The 16,921-nt window shown below is 43.0% G+C and overlaps 1 protein-coding gene across 6 annotated transcripts in view; it reads left to right on the plus strand.

Annotated features, from left to right (window-relative positions):
* ZFAT (zinc finger and AT-hook domain containing) overlaps nucleotides 1–16,921 on the plus strand; it is a 235,157-nt gene that overhangs the window by 174,565 nt on the left and 43,671 nt on the right. For all 6 annotated transcript variants that reach the window (XR_007728259.1, XM_050801563.1, XM_050801566.1 and 3 more), the window contains 2 exons: nucleotides 2,303–2,441; nucleotides 14,435–14,553. Coding sequence is in view for 5 of the 6 variants with exons in the window: in XM_050801563.1 (XP_050657520.1) it covers nucleotides 2,303–2,441; nucleotides 14,435–14,553 (258 nt within the window). In the remaining variant the exon portion in view is untranslated. The remainder of the gene's footprint in view (nucleotides 1–2,302; nucleotides 2,442–14,434; nucleotides 14,554–16,921) is intronic.

Consider the following 16,921-nt stretch of genomic DNA (forward strand, 5'->3'; position numbering starts at 1 on the left):
AGATACCTGGAAGGCAGTTGAAAATTCCCATCTATGGTTCGGGAGAGAGGACCCAACAAAACATATAGATCCACCAATCAGCAATGCAAAAATGATAATTGGAATCAGAGCAGAAGAACAAATCCAGCCCAAGGCCAGCACCTTAGAAAGATCCAGCATTTGACATTAAGTCTGTGTTGCAGATCCCATAAATAAGTCTAGAAAGCTGAGCCATGGCAGAACCTGGTGACAGTGGCATGACGATGTCACACCTGCCACAGTGGGATAGGGCAACCAGCCTAAGGAGATGGGATGGAGGAGCATGAGGTCTGAGCAGAAGGCACCCCCAGGAGTTGCTTGCTAGGAGATGGCAGAGGCCTGAGAAAGGGAGGTGACAGCATGAAGGCTGAAGGGGGAACAGCTCTTGGAGCAGGTGGTGGGCAAGGGGCCTACGAGGAAGGAGTATGACTTAAGCAGGGGGTGAGGTGGAAGATTTTCCTCTTCATTTTCTTCTTTTCCTCCCTCCTCTCTCTCTCTCTTTCTCTGTCTCCCTCTCTCCCTCTCCCCCTCTCCCTTTCCCTCTCTCTCTCTCTCTTTCTCTGTCTCCCTCTATCCTTCTCCCCCTCTCCCTTTCCCTCTCTCTTTCTCTCCCTTCTCTCCCTCTCCCCCTGCCTTTCCTTTTCTCCCCTCTCTCCCTCTCTCCCTTCTCTCTCTCCCCCTCTCTCCTCCTCCCCTTCTCCCTCTCTCCCATCTGCCTCTATGGGAAGACTGCATCACAGTTTTATACTTGAAGGGAAGAAACGTTGAAAGAGGGACTGATCTAAGCTTCAAAGATGAGAGGACATTTTCTCTACTGTTGGTGTACTTCACATTCAGACATTTCTGTTGCTGGTTTAGCTCTTATAGGTAACAGTGATGAAAAAATTGATGAATTGGACAGTCAAGGAGTAAAGGTATTGTTTGAGGTCTTAATAGATGCAGTGGTACATCAGCTTCCAGATGCCCGGTAAGAATTGTGATAGAATTGCTGATAAAATCAGTAAGAAATGCTTTGCACGGCATTTTAGGTATCACTTGATATGATACCATTTAATTCTCACAACAACCTTATGACATGGGCATGATCCTCATTTGCCTCATGTAAAGATCCATGCTAAGAGAAGTTTCACGACTTGCCTGAGGTTCTATCATTGGTCAAGGCCAGAGGTGTGGCTGGACTTGCTCCATCTGAGTCCCCTGCACCAGGCAGAGTGCTGCTCCCATTTTGGCTGCTGCATGCTCTTCTGCTCCTCCTGGGCTAGAAGGCTGCTGGGTCATCAAACAGGCCCTGAATGACCCTGGAGCACTGTCGGAATCATACAGCATGTGGATTACAGGGGCATGCTGGCAGCTCCTGACCAGGGGCCGTGGCATGGAATTTAACAGTGATGGAGATGCGCCTCCATTGAGCAGCCAAAGGCCAGGTCTCATTGAGCTTCCCCAGGGGCCCAGCAGGTGCCTCTTTCCCCAGCCTCACTGTTTATGCAGCCTCCAAGGCATTGTGCCAGGGGAAAGACAAGGCTGCATGACTCATTCGTGGCCTCATCCCAAAAGTGCCTTGTCTTGACCAGGTGGGCGTGAGAAATAGATTTTACCTGCTAGACTTCTCTAATGGTTGACACTTGTGTATGCCGGTGCTTGCAGGCAAATACTGCGGAGGAATTGATTTAGCTAAAGAAGCAAATACAGTGACGCATCACTGAATAGCAGGGATACGTTCTGAGAAATGCGTCCTTAAGCAAACTCTTAGTTGTAGAACATCATAGAATGGACTTACACAGATGTAGAAGGTATAGCCTACCTGCGCTTGCAGGCTGTATGGTAGAACCTACTGCTGGGACCGCTGTTGTATATGCAGTCTGAGGTTGAGTGAAACGTCATTATGTGACTCCTGACTGTAGATCAGGGAACTAACTGTAATGAGAGCTACTTTTAATGTCATTCGCTTAAAAAAATGATAGATTACTATATTGCTTTTTTGGTCTTCTTCTTGAACAAAAACTAAATTCTGAGGTGGATGAAAACAGAAAAGAAGTAACAAAAGCAAATTCATTCAGTAGAGACAGCTCCTCCTCTGAGGCACCTTGTCCTGGTCCCTTGGTTGGTCACTGCAGAGTCAGGTCTCAGCATTCTTGCCTTAGTGGTTTTCCCTAGAACATATCACAGGTGATGGGGTCTGCTCATTTTAGACCTTCTGGGTGTCAGATGCTCATCAGGTGGGAGCAGCAGTGAAGGCAGACATCTGGGGCCCACCTTCTCTAACGCCTCCTCATTGTCCCCACAGCCTTTCCGCTGTGCCCACTGCCATTACTCCTGCAACATATCTGGCTCTCTGAAGCGGCACTACAACAGGAAGCACCCCAACGAGGAGTACGCCAACGTGGGCACTGGGGAGCTGGCGGCGGAGGTGCTCATCCAGCAAGGTAGGCAAGGGGCCAGCAAGCTGGGGCCCTGCCTGCTTCCTTGTATACCAAGTCCCCCAGTGGGAAGAGCTGCTGACATCCTGCAGTTCAGTTCTCACACCTAAATGTGCCAGTGATGTTCGTTCTTCCTTGTCATCATTGTTGTCATCATCATCCTTATCATTGTCAGCATTACCTCCTGCCTGGTTAGTATTATAACAACCTTAGTGGAAGTCTAAAATGACAAGTGAAAATTCACCCACAGATTCTACTACCCTCAGCAATGCTTATTTGTCAGCATTGCCTTCCATTCTTCGTCGGTGCATAAAGTTCGCAGAGATGAAAGTTCAGTTGTCTTTCTTTACTTCACATTAACAGGAACGTTTTGTTTTTCTTTGGTACATTGTCTTCCTAATTATGACTTCTAAGGGCTTTTTGTAATTCAATATTGAATGGAAACACAATTCTGTTATTGAACATTGTGGGGTTTTTAGATTTTTTCTTTCTTTGCAGTTATAACTAATGCTATTGTAGGCATATTTATAGGTGAACTTTTTCGGATTATCTAAAAATATTTATTGAGTAAGCTTGTTACTTATTCATCCTGAAAAGAAAAAAAGGCATTCTAGAACATTTAAACTGATGAGAATTGATAAAAGCCTCTTTTCATTTTAAATTATTACAACTTTGTGGGGTTTTTTGTTGTTTTATTTCAATAAATAATCACATTCCCACTTGAGAGGGCTTAGCTTATGTGTTGTTACCATACAGAGAATTCTGTTGTATTTATATCTGCACTTCAATAATTCAGCTAAAAACTGATTGCAGCACACTGTTTACTGCTCCTCTTTCCTAAGTCCTGTGACTATTTGAAGCTGAAGACAGATTTAGAAATCTGCCCCCAGTAAACAGAGATGTGGAATTGTAGACTGCTGCAGCTGGGGAGGCTTGGAGTTTTGTTTCAGCGTGAAGCTCCGCTCGCTGTAATAGCCATGAAATGCATCTTAATGTAAAACAAATGAATTGACTATATCCTTCAGCACTTTCAGTGACAGGGCTGATGCACGGAAATAGATGAGCAGCACAGAAGACTCAGGATAATTTTAAAGCCATCCATCTGGGGGTAATGGTGAGCTTGCGTCTTCGTTTTCCTAATGGCAGTTTTATGGAACTGGGGAGCAGGATATGCTGTGGGAAGGGCCCTGGCTCCAATCTGCATTCTTCTTTTTTAGCTGCGCCATCTTGGGCAAGCTCTCAGGCCCTTCACCTGTAGAATGGAGTTCACAGCAGTCATCTTCCACGATGGTGGAGAGGATTAAATGAAAAAACACGTGCATGCAGTACATGTTCAGTCCTTGCTTTTGTATATTTTTTTCTGAACATATCTAGGACTTGTGGAGCCATCACATTATTTTTTATGACCCATGCCAGTGCCCCATGTCCAGGAATTACAGAGGGGAGAATAGATTGGCTTACAGCCCCAGTAAATAACTGGAGTTGCAGGTTAGGGATTCTTTTTCACATCCTTCACACTCTTGGTTTGGATTGCCAGGAAATAGATGTTTACTGTGGCTGTTGGGACAGGCGTGAGGATCTGAGTGATGATACCATCATTGCCCTGTGCTTCCAAACTTTCATCATTGCCTTGCGAAAAATGTGCTGAGGTTGAACTGTTTCATGCCCTAAGTTTCCAGTTAACTTCCTAAGACTCTCTGTAATCAGTCGTTATTCCCTGACAGGAACAGGGTTTTATGTTTTATCTTTGCAGGGGTGCTTTTGGTTCCTCTTTCAGAGATACACATACACACATACACACGCACACACACACAGATATATATTCACAGTTGTTCCTAGGCATCCATGGGGGATTGGTTCCAGGACCCTCTGCAGATACCACAATCCACAGATGGCTCAAGTCCATTATATAAAATGGCATGGTGTTTGGATATAGCCTACACACATCCTCCTATGTACTTTAAATCATCTCCAGATTACTTATAATAACTTATACAATGTAAATGCTATGTGAGTAGTTATTATAGTTTGGTTTTTAATTTATATTATTTTTGATTTTTGTATTGTTATTTTTTATTTATTTTTCCTGAATATTTTCAATCTGCAGTTGGTTGAACCCATGGATATGGAGGGCCATCTGTACATATATAGAGATGTATTATTTGCATATGCAAATACACTTGTATGCATATGTATGTATATATGTTTATCCCCCCATTCCCTTCAAGGGCCACGTTGAAGGAGACAACCCCGTGTCTCTTGACTCTTAAAGAGACGTTGCGCCGCTGTGCTCTGGCAGGAGAACAGTCTCTGAAATCAGATGGCTGGTGGAGTATGAACACAGTTTAGAAATCTCAGAAGCACAAAGTTCACGTTGTTTTTATGTCTGGGAGAGCGGAGCAGAATGAAAGGAGAACATGAAACCAGATTCAATTACTGTTTGGAAATGTTGAATTGTTTGGAACCACTGCAATTTTTCATTTTCTTTTGATTAATTTCAAGTAACTCTCTCCATCCCCATTTGGTTTTATTTTCCTCTTCTACTCCCCCAAAAATATCTTTATACTTTATGATTTCATGTTTTGATATAGAGGAAGATGTCTTAAAATAACATCATAAAAAACACAAATAACATGTATTTTTCTCAGAAGGATTTTACAGTCTCCTTTAAACCACGTGCAGGGATCCCTTGTGTATCAGCTGTATTAAATGGTGTGACACTGTGATATGTGCAGCTATTGATTCCTAGGAAAGACCCTCCTGCCTGCCGTGCCACAAGGATCCCGGGATTCCAGGGAGGGGTTCAGTGCACAGTGCTGCAGAGGAGGTCAGGAGAATGGCCTAAAAGGAGCCGAGAGTTCCCACATCAGACACTTCTGTTCTTTGCAGGTTTCTAAAGGAAGGCACTATGGCATTCTCCATGGAGTTTGGGTGGTTTACTGTGTGTTCCCAAAGCTTGCTGGGAAGGATGGCTGCATAGGCTCTTCCCAAGTAGGAGGGAGGGGAAACCTGACTTGTAGAATTTGCCAATTTCTGTCGTGTAAATATTTCTACCATGGCCAAGTTTAAGCTGCTAACATGATGTCACTCAACATGGAGCTGGGGGACGTGTGCACATTTGGCTTACGAGCTTGCGTATCTTGGCTCCCACGTACCTTTCACCCTGAGAGCACTGGGTGACATTGCCAGGTCTCTGCCACCAGGGCCTGTCTGGATGCACTGATTCCTCAGAACTCGGATACTTTGTAGTAATTAAGGTAGTACTGAGCACTATGTAAATATTGTACTCCTGGCTTATATTTTATGTGCATCTGATGCTTTGAAGACAGATTCCTCTTAGCCATCACTTATTCATTAATATGGATTTGAGGCATTCTCTCACACAAATGCACATTTCATGCTGTTTAAGGAAGAAATACTTGTATTGCTTCAGTGGGCCTGCCCCTTTCCTCCCCTTAAAATACACCTGATTAAACTAGCTCAAGAACTGGTTCAGTAAATCACAGGCTGTGAGAGACATCAGATAGTTTGGTGCTAAGCTTTACGAAATCTTTTGCTCACTCCTAGAGCATGTAGCAGGGTGAAAATGGGGTTTAGCGGGCTTTCCAATGGCTTCCAAGCCGTCCCTCAAGTCTTTCTAGAGACTTGGAGTGAACACAGGCTTGGGAGTCAGATGGACCTGGGCTGGGATTTCTGATCACTGTGGACCTTGGGCCAGGTACTTAACCTCTCTGAATCTTGGTTTATATACCTCCATAGCAGTTGCAAAGATTAGATGTCATTCTCTAAGATTCCCAGAGAGTGCCAACAGTAAGTTCTTGATGAATGGCTCAAATCCACTATTACGTTTATCCACATATTTCTACTTTGAGCATGTATCTCCCAAGCGCCTACAGTGGGCCTGGCACCATGCTAGACACTGGGACTTGGTGTCAAACAAGGCAGTCATTGTTGGTATTATTGTTATTCCTGCCCAGGTTGGGGACCAGGGCTAGGCAGCTCCCGCCAGAACTCTGTATTCTAATTATAGCAGAAGGAATACATCCCCTTCAGCTGTGGCCTGGAGCAGAGTTAGCTGCTTCTCCCAGGGTACTGTGTCCCCCAGTTTTAGAGAGTCATTGAAGTGTAAGGGTGGGTAACTGGAGCAAGAGAAAGCAGTAAGAGGAGAAGTGTTGAGAAGTCTTAGTATTTGGCATCTGCTAAAATCTTTATGTTACTTCGAAGTGCTATATTAGAAAAATGTAAATATGTATGCATGTGTACCTTGGATGTATGTTCATATATGAGTTTTTTACACCAGATTCAGGGAAAATAGCATAGCAGGAAATCCAGAAACTGTGAGGTAACCCACAGGTGATGTATTTGATTTTTAGACATCTTAATTTTAAAATTGTTTTTATTAGGGCCCGGATTCAATAAGTTGTTGGCACATGCTTCTAGTGATGTGATATAATGCTGTGTTATTGATTATTATATTACGTGTTAATTTATCTCTCACAATGGCCCTGTGAGCTTGGCATAATCATTCCTATTGTAAAATAATGAAATGAAAGGAGTGCTAATAACTGACCTCAGGTCACACCAAGCGAGCAAGTGGCCAAGCCAAACCTTGTCTCCTGATTCAATGTCTGTGCCTTGCCGCTCACATGTTTGATGTCCCCTAAAGTTTGTAGATGTTTGCACTTAGTAGAGAGGAGGAGAAGAAAGGGGAGGAGAAGGAAGAGGCGTAGTCATCTCTTAAGCGATTGGGCCACATTTGCTGGTGGTCATATAGTAGTTTGTGGAAAAGTCACACACATGGGTACTGTTTATTTTCTCTTATTTCTTCATCCCCAAGGCTAGTTACTAATTTGATCGAAGACTGACTCTGGGACCTGTCTCTTTCCAAGCCCTTCCCTGTGGTTATCCAGAGTGTCTCAGATCCCAAAATTTGGGGCGTGTGTGAGGGGAGTGGGCGGATGGGAAGACCTCACTTACGCTCCTCTACCAAGTGTTTCTCGTGGGGTTTGGGACCTCAGCTTGGCTAATAATAAAATGTACTTTGTTTCCTCCGCTGCATTTTCCCTTTTGCTCTTTTTCTTGAGGATCTTGTGGGAAGAGGGGCTGGGATTTGAAACAGGATTAAGATAGTCCCAGGTAGGATCTAATATTGCATGCTGTGTCACCAGGAACCCTCCTCTTCAGTGCTTACATGTGACTTCCAGTTAATTTCTACCCTTAAGCATTTCCTAGCTCTGAACTGGGGCTCTGGCTGGGCCCTAGAACAGACACTAAGTTAAGAGACAATAGGAAGTGAAATGTCAACAAAGTTCTATTCCATATTTCACTTGTTAATCTGTGTAGTACAATTATTCCATATCCACTTTCCTCGGATAATTCACCTGCTTTTGTTCCTTGTCCTTACCCATATTCGCATCCATCAGTGCCTGTGTTAGTTGCCTGTAGCTACCGTAACAAGTCACCGCATACTTCGTGGTGGATTAAAACAACACAGATCTATTTTTTTTATTATACTTTATGTTCTAGGGTACATGTGCACAAAGTGCAGGTTTGTTACATATGTATACATGTGCCGTGTTGGTGTGATGCACCCATTAACTCGTGATTTACATTAGGTATATCTCCTAATGCTATCCCTCCCTCCCCACCCTGACCCCACAACAGGCCCCGGTGTGTGATGTTCCAGCAACACAGATTTATTATCTTAGTTCTGAAGGTCAGAAGTCCAAAATGAGTCTCACCAAGTTAACATCAAAGTACTAACAAATACTCCTTCTGAAGACTCTAGGGGAGAATCCCTCTCCTGGCCTTTTCTAGCCTCTAGAGGCTACCTACATTCCTTGCCTTGTGGCCCCCTCCTCTATCTTCAAAGCCAGAAATGGCCAGTGGAGCTTCTCTCAAACTGCATGTCTGTGCTCTCTCCTGCCTTCTTCTTCTGATGACCTCTGTAATAGCATTAGGCCTGCTCGGAGAAACCAGAACGACCTCCCCCTCTCAAGATCCTGAACTGAAATCCCATCGTTTTTGCTATGTAAGGTAACATACTCACATGTTCTGGGGATTAGGATGTGGCTGTCTTCAGGGGCTCATTATTCTGCCTACTGCACTCAGTGTCTTTTTTAAGAATATGAACTTTAGTGCAGTGGTCCTCTCAAAGAAAAAAAAAAAAAAGAATATGAACTTTAGCATCTTCACCTTACTGGAAGAGAAAACCAAGACCCGAGAGTTTCAGGAAGCTTTGGCTCACCTGAGCAAGTGCCAGATTCAGGTCTTGTGACTGCCCAGCCCAGTGTTGTATGCCATTCTGGGAGTTATATTATTGAAAATGAAATTGAATTTTCAATAACGCCAAGCACCACAAAGGAGCAGAGATATTTTAATGCCTGAAACTCCTCCAGAATATATTGCATTCCAAAAAGAGCAAAGGATACCGTGATCCATTTTTTTAAATTGCTCTTGAAATTTTATACTTTTCCTGGTTAATCAGTCCATGTGAGGAAACTGTGATTTGAGGATTCCTGGTTTTTATGGTGTGCACTTAATATCAGTGCCATGAGTAGATTCACCAAGTCTTCCGTTGACCTTTACTGTGCATTGCCTAATAATTTACTGAATTCAAATAGAAATTAATTTATCTCAGCTTTGATATCAATTAACTGGCATAGTTATACATTCAGTCTAGATTACATATTTTCATTTGTTGTTCTTTAATTAAAGTCACTGTGGCAAAGGCTGAAGTTTTAATTAATGTGGGGGCATTATCATATTAAGTTTAATTTAAACATAATATAAGAATGTTTTCCTCTCTGAATTAGTTTCCACTAAAGAATACCCCAGAGGGAATCTTTAATTTCATTTTAAAGCCTAAGTTTAACCTTTAAAAGTTTGCCTTTGTTCATCATCACATATTAAGTCTTTATAGGAGAAGCAGCATCAGTTTAGCAAAAAAAAAAAAAAGTAGAGGTCCTCATACCTTAGAGGTTTTTAAAAGATGATTGAAGGAAAAGACACGATTTTATGTGATTTTAAAAAGCGATAACCAAGGAAGTTAAAAATGAAGTTTAATTATCCTCTGGGCAAGAAAGAAGCTCGTTTGTTTTTGTGTGAAAAAAGAGCACAGTATGTTTGAGTTTCAGAAAATAAACATCCATCTGAGCTGTCTTTTCTGCAGAATGTTCTAGAATTTAAGAATTTGGTGTTTGTTGCCAGTCTTTCTGCTGACAGTGGGTGCCTTCTGCCTCGGTGCCCTCCGCCTCTACCAGGGTTGGGGTCGGGAAATAGTGGGCGGAGGTGCTGGGGCTGCATAGTGGCTGGCAGGTTGGCCTCTGTACTAGTGACTGTTTGGAAAATCACCCACCACCTCAGCTGGTAGAACAGAAACCCTAATAATAGAACAGTGCTCTCTCTTGATTCCACTGACATGGAATTGATTTGGAGATTGAGCACATCCAGACTGCATCTGGGAGATGATTAAATGTGGACCACATTCCTGTGAGGTTTATCTGGTATAATTTGTCCACACAACCTTGATATCAGGACAGAATTCCTCCATTTCTTCCCGAGTACCCTAATGAGCAATACATAAACATGGTAGCCGGAGATACACTCAGTGGTCAGCTCAGCTCTTTTGTTGCCTAAGTAAGAGCATCTTAGTGGTTTGTTCAGCTCACATGTATACTGGGGAGGTGGGATACTTTGGGACATCACAGGACCTGCATATCAGACATATAGAGGGGACTGTTTGTGAGGCTTTAGGACTCCACACAGAGGATGAGGAGGCTGTACAGGGATTTGAGTTGGAGAGGTGCTTAGTAGAAGAACCAGGAGTGAGTGGTGTCATAGAAACCCCAGAAGACTAGATCTTGACTGGAGAATGTGATCAGCATCGCCATATAATGCACAGAAGTCACACTGGACAGTAGCAAAGCCTGGGGTTAAGGATGTGTGTTGGACTTAGATTCAGTTCTTAGCTTTGCAGTGTGACCTCAGAAGGGTTACTTCACCATCCCAAGCCTCTGTATAAATCAAGCTAAGCATGCCTGTGTCATTGGGCTATTGGGAAGAAACCATGACTTGATGTATGAGGTGCCTGATGTGTGGTAACTGCCCAGTTAGTGGAAGACGTTTGTTGTTGTTGTTATTAGTAGTATTGGTGATGGTACTAGTGGTAAGATAAAGAGTGAAGAGTATTCATTGGATTAACCAATGAGGACGTTAACTGATCTTGACATGTGCAATACCAGGAGAGAACTGAGTGCAGGAAGCAGCATGCTATGGTGTGAGGCAGGGCTTCTCAACGTCAGTACTGCTTCACAACTGGGGCCAGGCCAGTGTTTGTTTTGGGGGCTGTGCTGTGTGTTGTAGGGTATTTAGCAGCATCCCTGGCCTCTACCCACTGGATGCTTTAGGCACCCCCCAGTTGTGACAACCAAAAGTTCCTCCATACATTGCCTGTCTGGGAGGAAGATTGCCCATAGTTTAGAACCACTGGACTAAGTAATGAAGAGAGACAGGGAAGCAATTACTTCATATTATTTTTCTAGTCTAGATTTATAATCTTAATTTCAGTAATTATTTTGAATAGGGCAGTTACTCTCCCATGGAATAAAATTTGAAAGATGGAGGAGACGTGAATGCTGTCCTCCGCCACTTGCATCCCAGCCTGTTGTCTACCCCAGGCATCACTAACGGCACCTCTTTCTGGTGAGTTCTTGGAAGTGGAGACTCCACAGAATCGTGGCTGTGAAGGAAAGGGGAAGATACGATAGCACCGAGGCAGGCCCCCGGATAACACCAAACACACTTACTTGGTGAGGGGACAGATGCGTACAGAGGGGAGGTGCAGAAGTCCAAGGAGAGCAGGGGGATGGTTGGAGATGGAGCTAAAGAAAGAAGAGGATTTGCCAAGACCCAGAGTCAGTGATGCAAGACAGAGTGATTGAGGAGAAGCTAGATGCCGGGTGCTACGGCTTGAACAGCGAATAAGTGGATGATGCCCCTAAAGTTCCCACTCTAGGAAGGTGCCACTTTAGAAGGGAGGAAGGACAATGAAGACGTGTAGGAAAGATAATAATACAACGTCAGACTGACAATTTGATGGCAGTAGGGAAATCCTACTGATGGCTCTGTGTGTTTGGTGGGGCTGCTTTCGCTAGGAGTCCCAGGAGGGCCTTTCTGAAGAGGTGGTGCTTAAAGAGGAGGAGAAGGTCAAATGGAGATCTTGGGGAAGAGTTTGTGAACCAGGAGGCACAGCAGGTGTCCCAGGAAGGGAATGAACTTGGTCAGTGCAAAAGACAGAGAAGGGAGAGAATGAGGAAGAGAGGGAGGGAGGTGGGACTCGCAGGCCACAGGGAGGAGTCAGGATTTTATTGTAGGTGAGACAGAAGACCATTGGAAGGGTTTGTACCTCTAAGGCTGTGATCTAGTCTGTGTTTTCAAAAGACCATGTTGTGTGCTGGGTGGGAAGTGGACCAGCAGTGGAGGACAGACAAGAGCTGCTGAGAGAGCACTTAGGAGATGGTTGCTCCTATCTGTGCAGAAGCCTGCAGTGGCCAGGCCAGGAGGTGTGGGAGGCACTGGGATGCACAGTCCTCTCTACCTGTGGGGAGGCATCCCAGGCTGGAGTTCGGGACAAGAGTCTGGGCTGGAGCTACAAATAGGAAAGTCATTAGTTTGTGGATAATATATGCCCTGGGCAGAAGGAAGAGCCTGAAGGATGTCTGGATACCCAGCCTAGGGGACATGGGACAGAGTAGGAGGGTGCAGCCACCCAGCCATGGGACAGGGAAAGCAGAAAGGTGTGGAGGCTGGAGGAACAGAGTGTTCAGTGGAGTGGTACTTGCACCCATGCAGGATTTCAAAACTTGAGGGGCTTTGAAAAAACTTCAGGATGATGGAGGAATCTTAAACTGCTTGTTGTAGAAAGGGGCATTGAGTCTAACAGGGCTGAGGATCAGTGCTCTAGAAGGAGGAGAAAGGGGTCTTGGAAGGCAGAGGGGAACTCTCACCCACAACTGGCATCAGGCCAGGCATAGGCAGGTGCAGAGGGACAGAAATGTATAGTACAAGAAGGTCTGGAAAGTTCTTACCTGATATTCTCATTATGAAGCAGGAAACCAGAACTGAGGATGAGATTGAAAGAGGAAGTCAACAATAATGTAGGGGACTTAATGTGATGGATGGAGAATTGCAGTTCTTCTTCTGGATAATTGAACAGAGTTGACTAGGGAAATACTTGAGGTTGGAAGTGTGGCCATAAGAATACATATGGCTTTGTGATTTGCCTCAGCATCCCAGGATCAGAGCAGGGAGGGCTGGGGCTTGGATCAATGCCGGACTGTGGATTTGCCAGGCAGGTTTGAGAGAAAGAGAAGTGGCTGAGGATGTGGAGGGCTTTGCCAATAAAAGTTGTAAGTTTTGGGCTCCGGAGTGTGCTCTGGAGAGGGGAGCAGAGTTAGGGGTAGGTTGAGAGAAAATGGGAGGGGATCCAAACTGAAGCTCCTCCCGAAATCGAAGAATAATGATAGTGAAAGTAAGAGAGGGCCAGAGGGCTGATAGTCGTCAGAGTGGGATGCTTGGATTTAGCCCCGTGGGTGGTGCTGAATAATCATATGCATGACTGAATGAAACTCCACAGATTGTGAAATGGTAGGGAAGGTTCTTGGCCTTGAAGTCAATGGATATTGCAGTATCTAAGTGGAGAGGGCCAGGTGCCAAATTGTCTGATGGGTCTGGCACTGTGGGTAGCAGGGACAGGATGGGGAAATGCCCCTGTTCTACCATGGAGGTGGCATTGCTGCCCTGCCCGGGCTTGGCATCCTCCTTACCTGGGGCTCAAGAGCATGAGCAGCCTCCACCTGAGAGGCCTTAGAGGAGAGTGTGGTCAAAGAAAGAGAGGGAAGCAGCGCACTGTCTGACAAGGTGCATGTTGGGGATTTTGTTGGCCAGGAGGTCTGAGATTCCGGGATGCTGCAGAAGCACTGGCATAGAGGAGAGACCATGTGGACCATAGAGAAGACATGGCAGAGAAGGACGGGAGGCCAGAGTTTGCGACTAGGGAATGACTGCTGGAATCGGGTAGCCCACAGTTCCAGGCAGCTGTGGTGTTGGGGATGTTGGTGAGAGGGCTCATTCCCCTGGCCCAGCTCAGGGTGGCGGCCCGGTGGTGCCAGCAGTCAGCCTAGCTCAGGCCAGTAGACTAGAGGCCTGGCATCAGCACTACCCTTAGTCTCCCGAGGCTGGAATTTGCTTCTGAAGGCACAACCTGTTCAAAGAGACTTTTGTCTAGGCTGCAATTTAGTTGCTGCTTCTAATATAATTGTAGAAAGATATTCTTTTGTGTGACTCTCCAGTTTTGGGGTTTTTTTTAAAACCTAGAGTTGTACATTCTCTTAATTAAAGCATCTAAACACTTCCTGGACCATGTGTAAAATTTAATCAGTTCAATAAATAATGACATTTCAGGATGTGACCAGCTTTTAAATTTGTTCTTTACTGGGAAATTCGCATGGGAATTGATGCCAGTGACTTAGCTTCTGACGTGAAGGAGACTGAGAATCTGGCTCCTGGTCTTAGTGTTTTGGGACAAAAGAGATTAAGAAAAGCAGACACTCCCTTTCCGTTGTTCTTGTTTTCTAAATTATTTGTTATTTACAAGTGAAAAAAAAAATGAAAGAATGATTTAAGCCACTTACTCAGTGGCCAAGGGAATTATGTTAGTTATCTTAGTTCTCTCTGGCATTTAAACTGTTGGGCACATATTGGGCTTTCTGCAAAAGCTTATTCAACAAATAAAAAAAGTACGTTAAGTTTTAAAATCTCTGCCTTGAAAAACATACACTGTTGCTATTGTGTTCAATACTACGGTAAGCTTGAATTGAATATAAGTGCTGGAGACAAAATAATACTTACTAGATTTGAGGCATTTGAATAGAAGGAGGAACTGTTGCATTTTTATGTATTACGAACACATTTTTTTTAACGTCTGTCTGTGCTTTCAGGTGGTTTGAAGTGTCCCGTTTGCAGCTTTGTGTATGGCACCAAATGGGAGTTCAATAGGCACTTGAAGAACAAACATGGCTTGAAGGTGGTGGAAATTGATGGAGACCCCAAGTGGGAGGTAATTTTTTTAAGTGTGGTATTAATCTTGACATTTCTAAACACAAATGACAAGCTAGGCCAGCCCAAATACTGGGCACAGACAGTCATTCCTCAGAACATTAGATTTTCTGGTTGGGAAACTTCTGAAATGTTTTCAAATTATGTCTCGTGTCTGAGGGGTATAACTGGGTAAGATCTGGGCCAAGCCTATGAATTCTTGTTCTGGGTTGAATTTAAACTCTTTTGTGAAAGTTTGTATTAACCTTGACACTTTTACTTATGTTATTCACAAATCCAGAGTTTCAGATGTTGCATCTGAAAGAGTGGAAGGCAAGGATTCTATTGTATTGCCATCCTTATTGAGAGAATTGGACAAGGCTCCATTTCCGGATTCTAGGCGCTGCTCTCCTTCTGTGGAGATCTCATGCTCCCAGCTGCTTTTTTGGTTTTGTTTTGTTTTTTTTCCTTAGGCGTTGGAACCATTCATCTGCTGAAAACACACCTTCATTATAAGAGCCAATAACCATCTCTCTTTTCAGATACTAGGTATCACCACCACGGACTAATTGCAGATACCTAAGGCAGGGTTTCTCAGACTCAGCGTGCTGTCGACATTTTGATCTGGACAATCCTTTGTTGTGGAAGGCTGTCCTGTGCCCTGCAGCCTGTTTAGCTGCATTTCTGGCCTCTTCCCACTAGTTAATAGTAGCATCATCCCCCCAACCCCATCCCCTGTTGAGATACTGAAAAATGTCTCCAGACATTGCCAATGCTCAGCATTTCCTGGGGGTAAAAATCACCCTCACTTTATCTAAGGACTTTACAGAGCATCCAATGGTTAGGAGAAGGTTTTTTAAACAGAATCCACAACATATGAAAAAAATAATACATCATGATATTGTGGGGATTATTCTGGAATGCAAGGGACAAGCGGTCTCATGGAAAGGTAACATGTTAACATCCATTATAATATGAAACAGTCACCTTCATAGATGCAGAAAAGGCATTTGACAAATTTCAGTGTTCACTGATGAAAAAGAGTAAATAAAATTTGATGGATACATCCTTAAGTTGAAAAAAAAAAATGTGTGTCACCCAAACACCAGCATCTTACTTCGTTGGGAGACACTAGAGTGTTTGCACTGAAGTCAGAAGCAGACAAGAGTGCCCAGTGGCTCTGCTGTTCTTTAACAGCACGTGGAGGCATCCGTCAGTGTGGCTAGACCAGGCAAAGCATATGGAGACCTAGAACTGGAAGGAAAGAAGTAAAAGTATCTCTCTATGCATATAAGATGATGATATTTTCAGAAAATCCAAAAGAATGAATGAAAAGCTAATACAAACAAAAAGGAGATTAAAAGTCAACATACAACAGTTAGTTGTAGATACATGTACACCTGCACATATGAATGTGTATACACATATGTGTAAATATAAGAATATGTATATGCCAATATATGCACACATACATACATACATAAAATCAGTTACAATGGAAATAAAACCCCCATTTGATACAGGAAACAAAACCAAGATAAATCTAGGCATAAACCTTATGAAAATGCCCAAAGTGTAAATATGGGAAACTATAAAACACTCTTGAAAGAGACATAAACCTAGAGTTGAGCAAATTTATGGGAATACTCAATATCATAAAGATGTTAATTCCCCTGAAGGTAATTTATACAATAATTTATCAATGTGATATGATCTATTACATATTACATGTAATCTAAATACCATTAGATTTTTTTCTGGAGCTAATCAAGTTGATTTCTAAAGTTCATTTGGAAGAATAAGTAGAATTAGCTAGGGAAACCCTTGGGAATAACAACCATAAGAGGAGAATCCTACCAAATATTAAAACATATTATGAAATCTCTCTAAATAAGACATTGTGCATGAATAGATGGTCTAATGGAATAGAACAGAAAATTTAGAATAGACTCAATGACATGGAAATTTAGTATATGATAAAGATGGTGTCTCAAGTTGGTAAGAGAAAGGTGGGCTTTTTGATAAGTGACATAGGATAACTAAATAGCTAGCTGAAAAAAGATAAAATTGAATCTGTTTATTATAACATATAAAGTTATATGAGACAAATTTCAAAAGGATCAGATATTTAAATGTAGAAACAATAATATTTTACAAATACTAGAAGAAAACATAAGTGAATTCATCTATAAACTGAGAGTGTGGAGACCTTTTGTAACTATAATTCAAAATCCAGACTCAATAAGGAAAAATACTTTTAAAAAATTGACTGCATAGAAAAACTTTAAAAGTCTTATGGAAAAGAGCTCATAAGTAAAAAGATAAATGATAAAAATATTTTTTGTCACATAGAAAAAATTAATATCTTTATCAAAGGCCTATAAAAAATA

The sequence above is a fragment of the Macaca thibetana genome, chromosome 8 (assembly GCF_024542745.1).
Source record: "Macaca thibetana thibetana isolate TM-01 chromosome 8, ASM2454274v1, whole genome shotgun sequence".
Taxonomy (NCBI): domain Eukaryota; kingdom Metazoa; phylum Chordata; class Mammalia; order Primates; family Cercopithecidae; genus Macaca; species Macaca thibetana.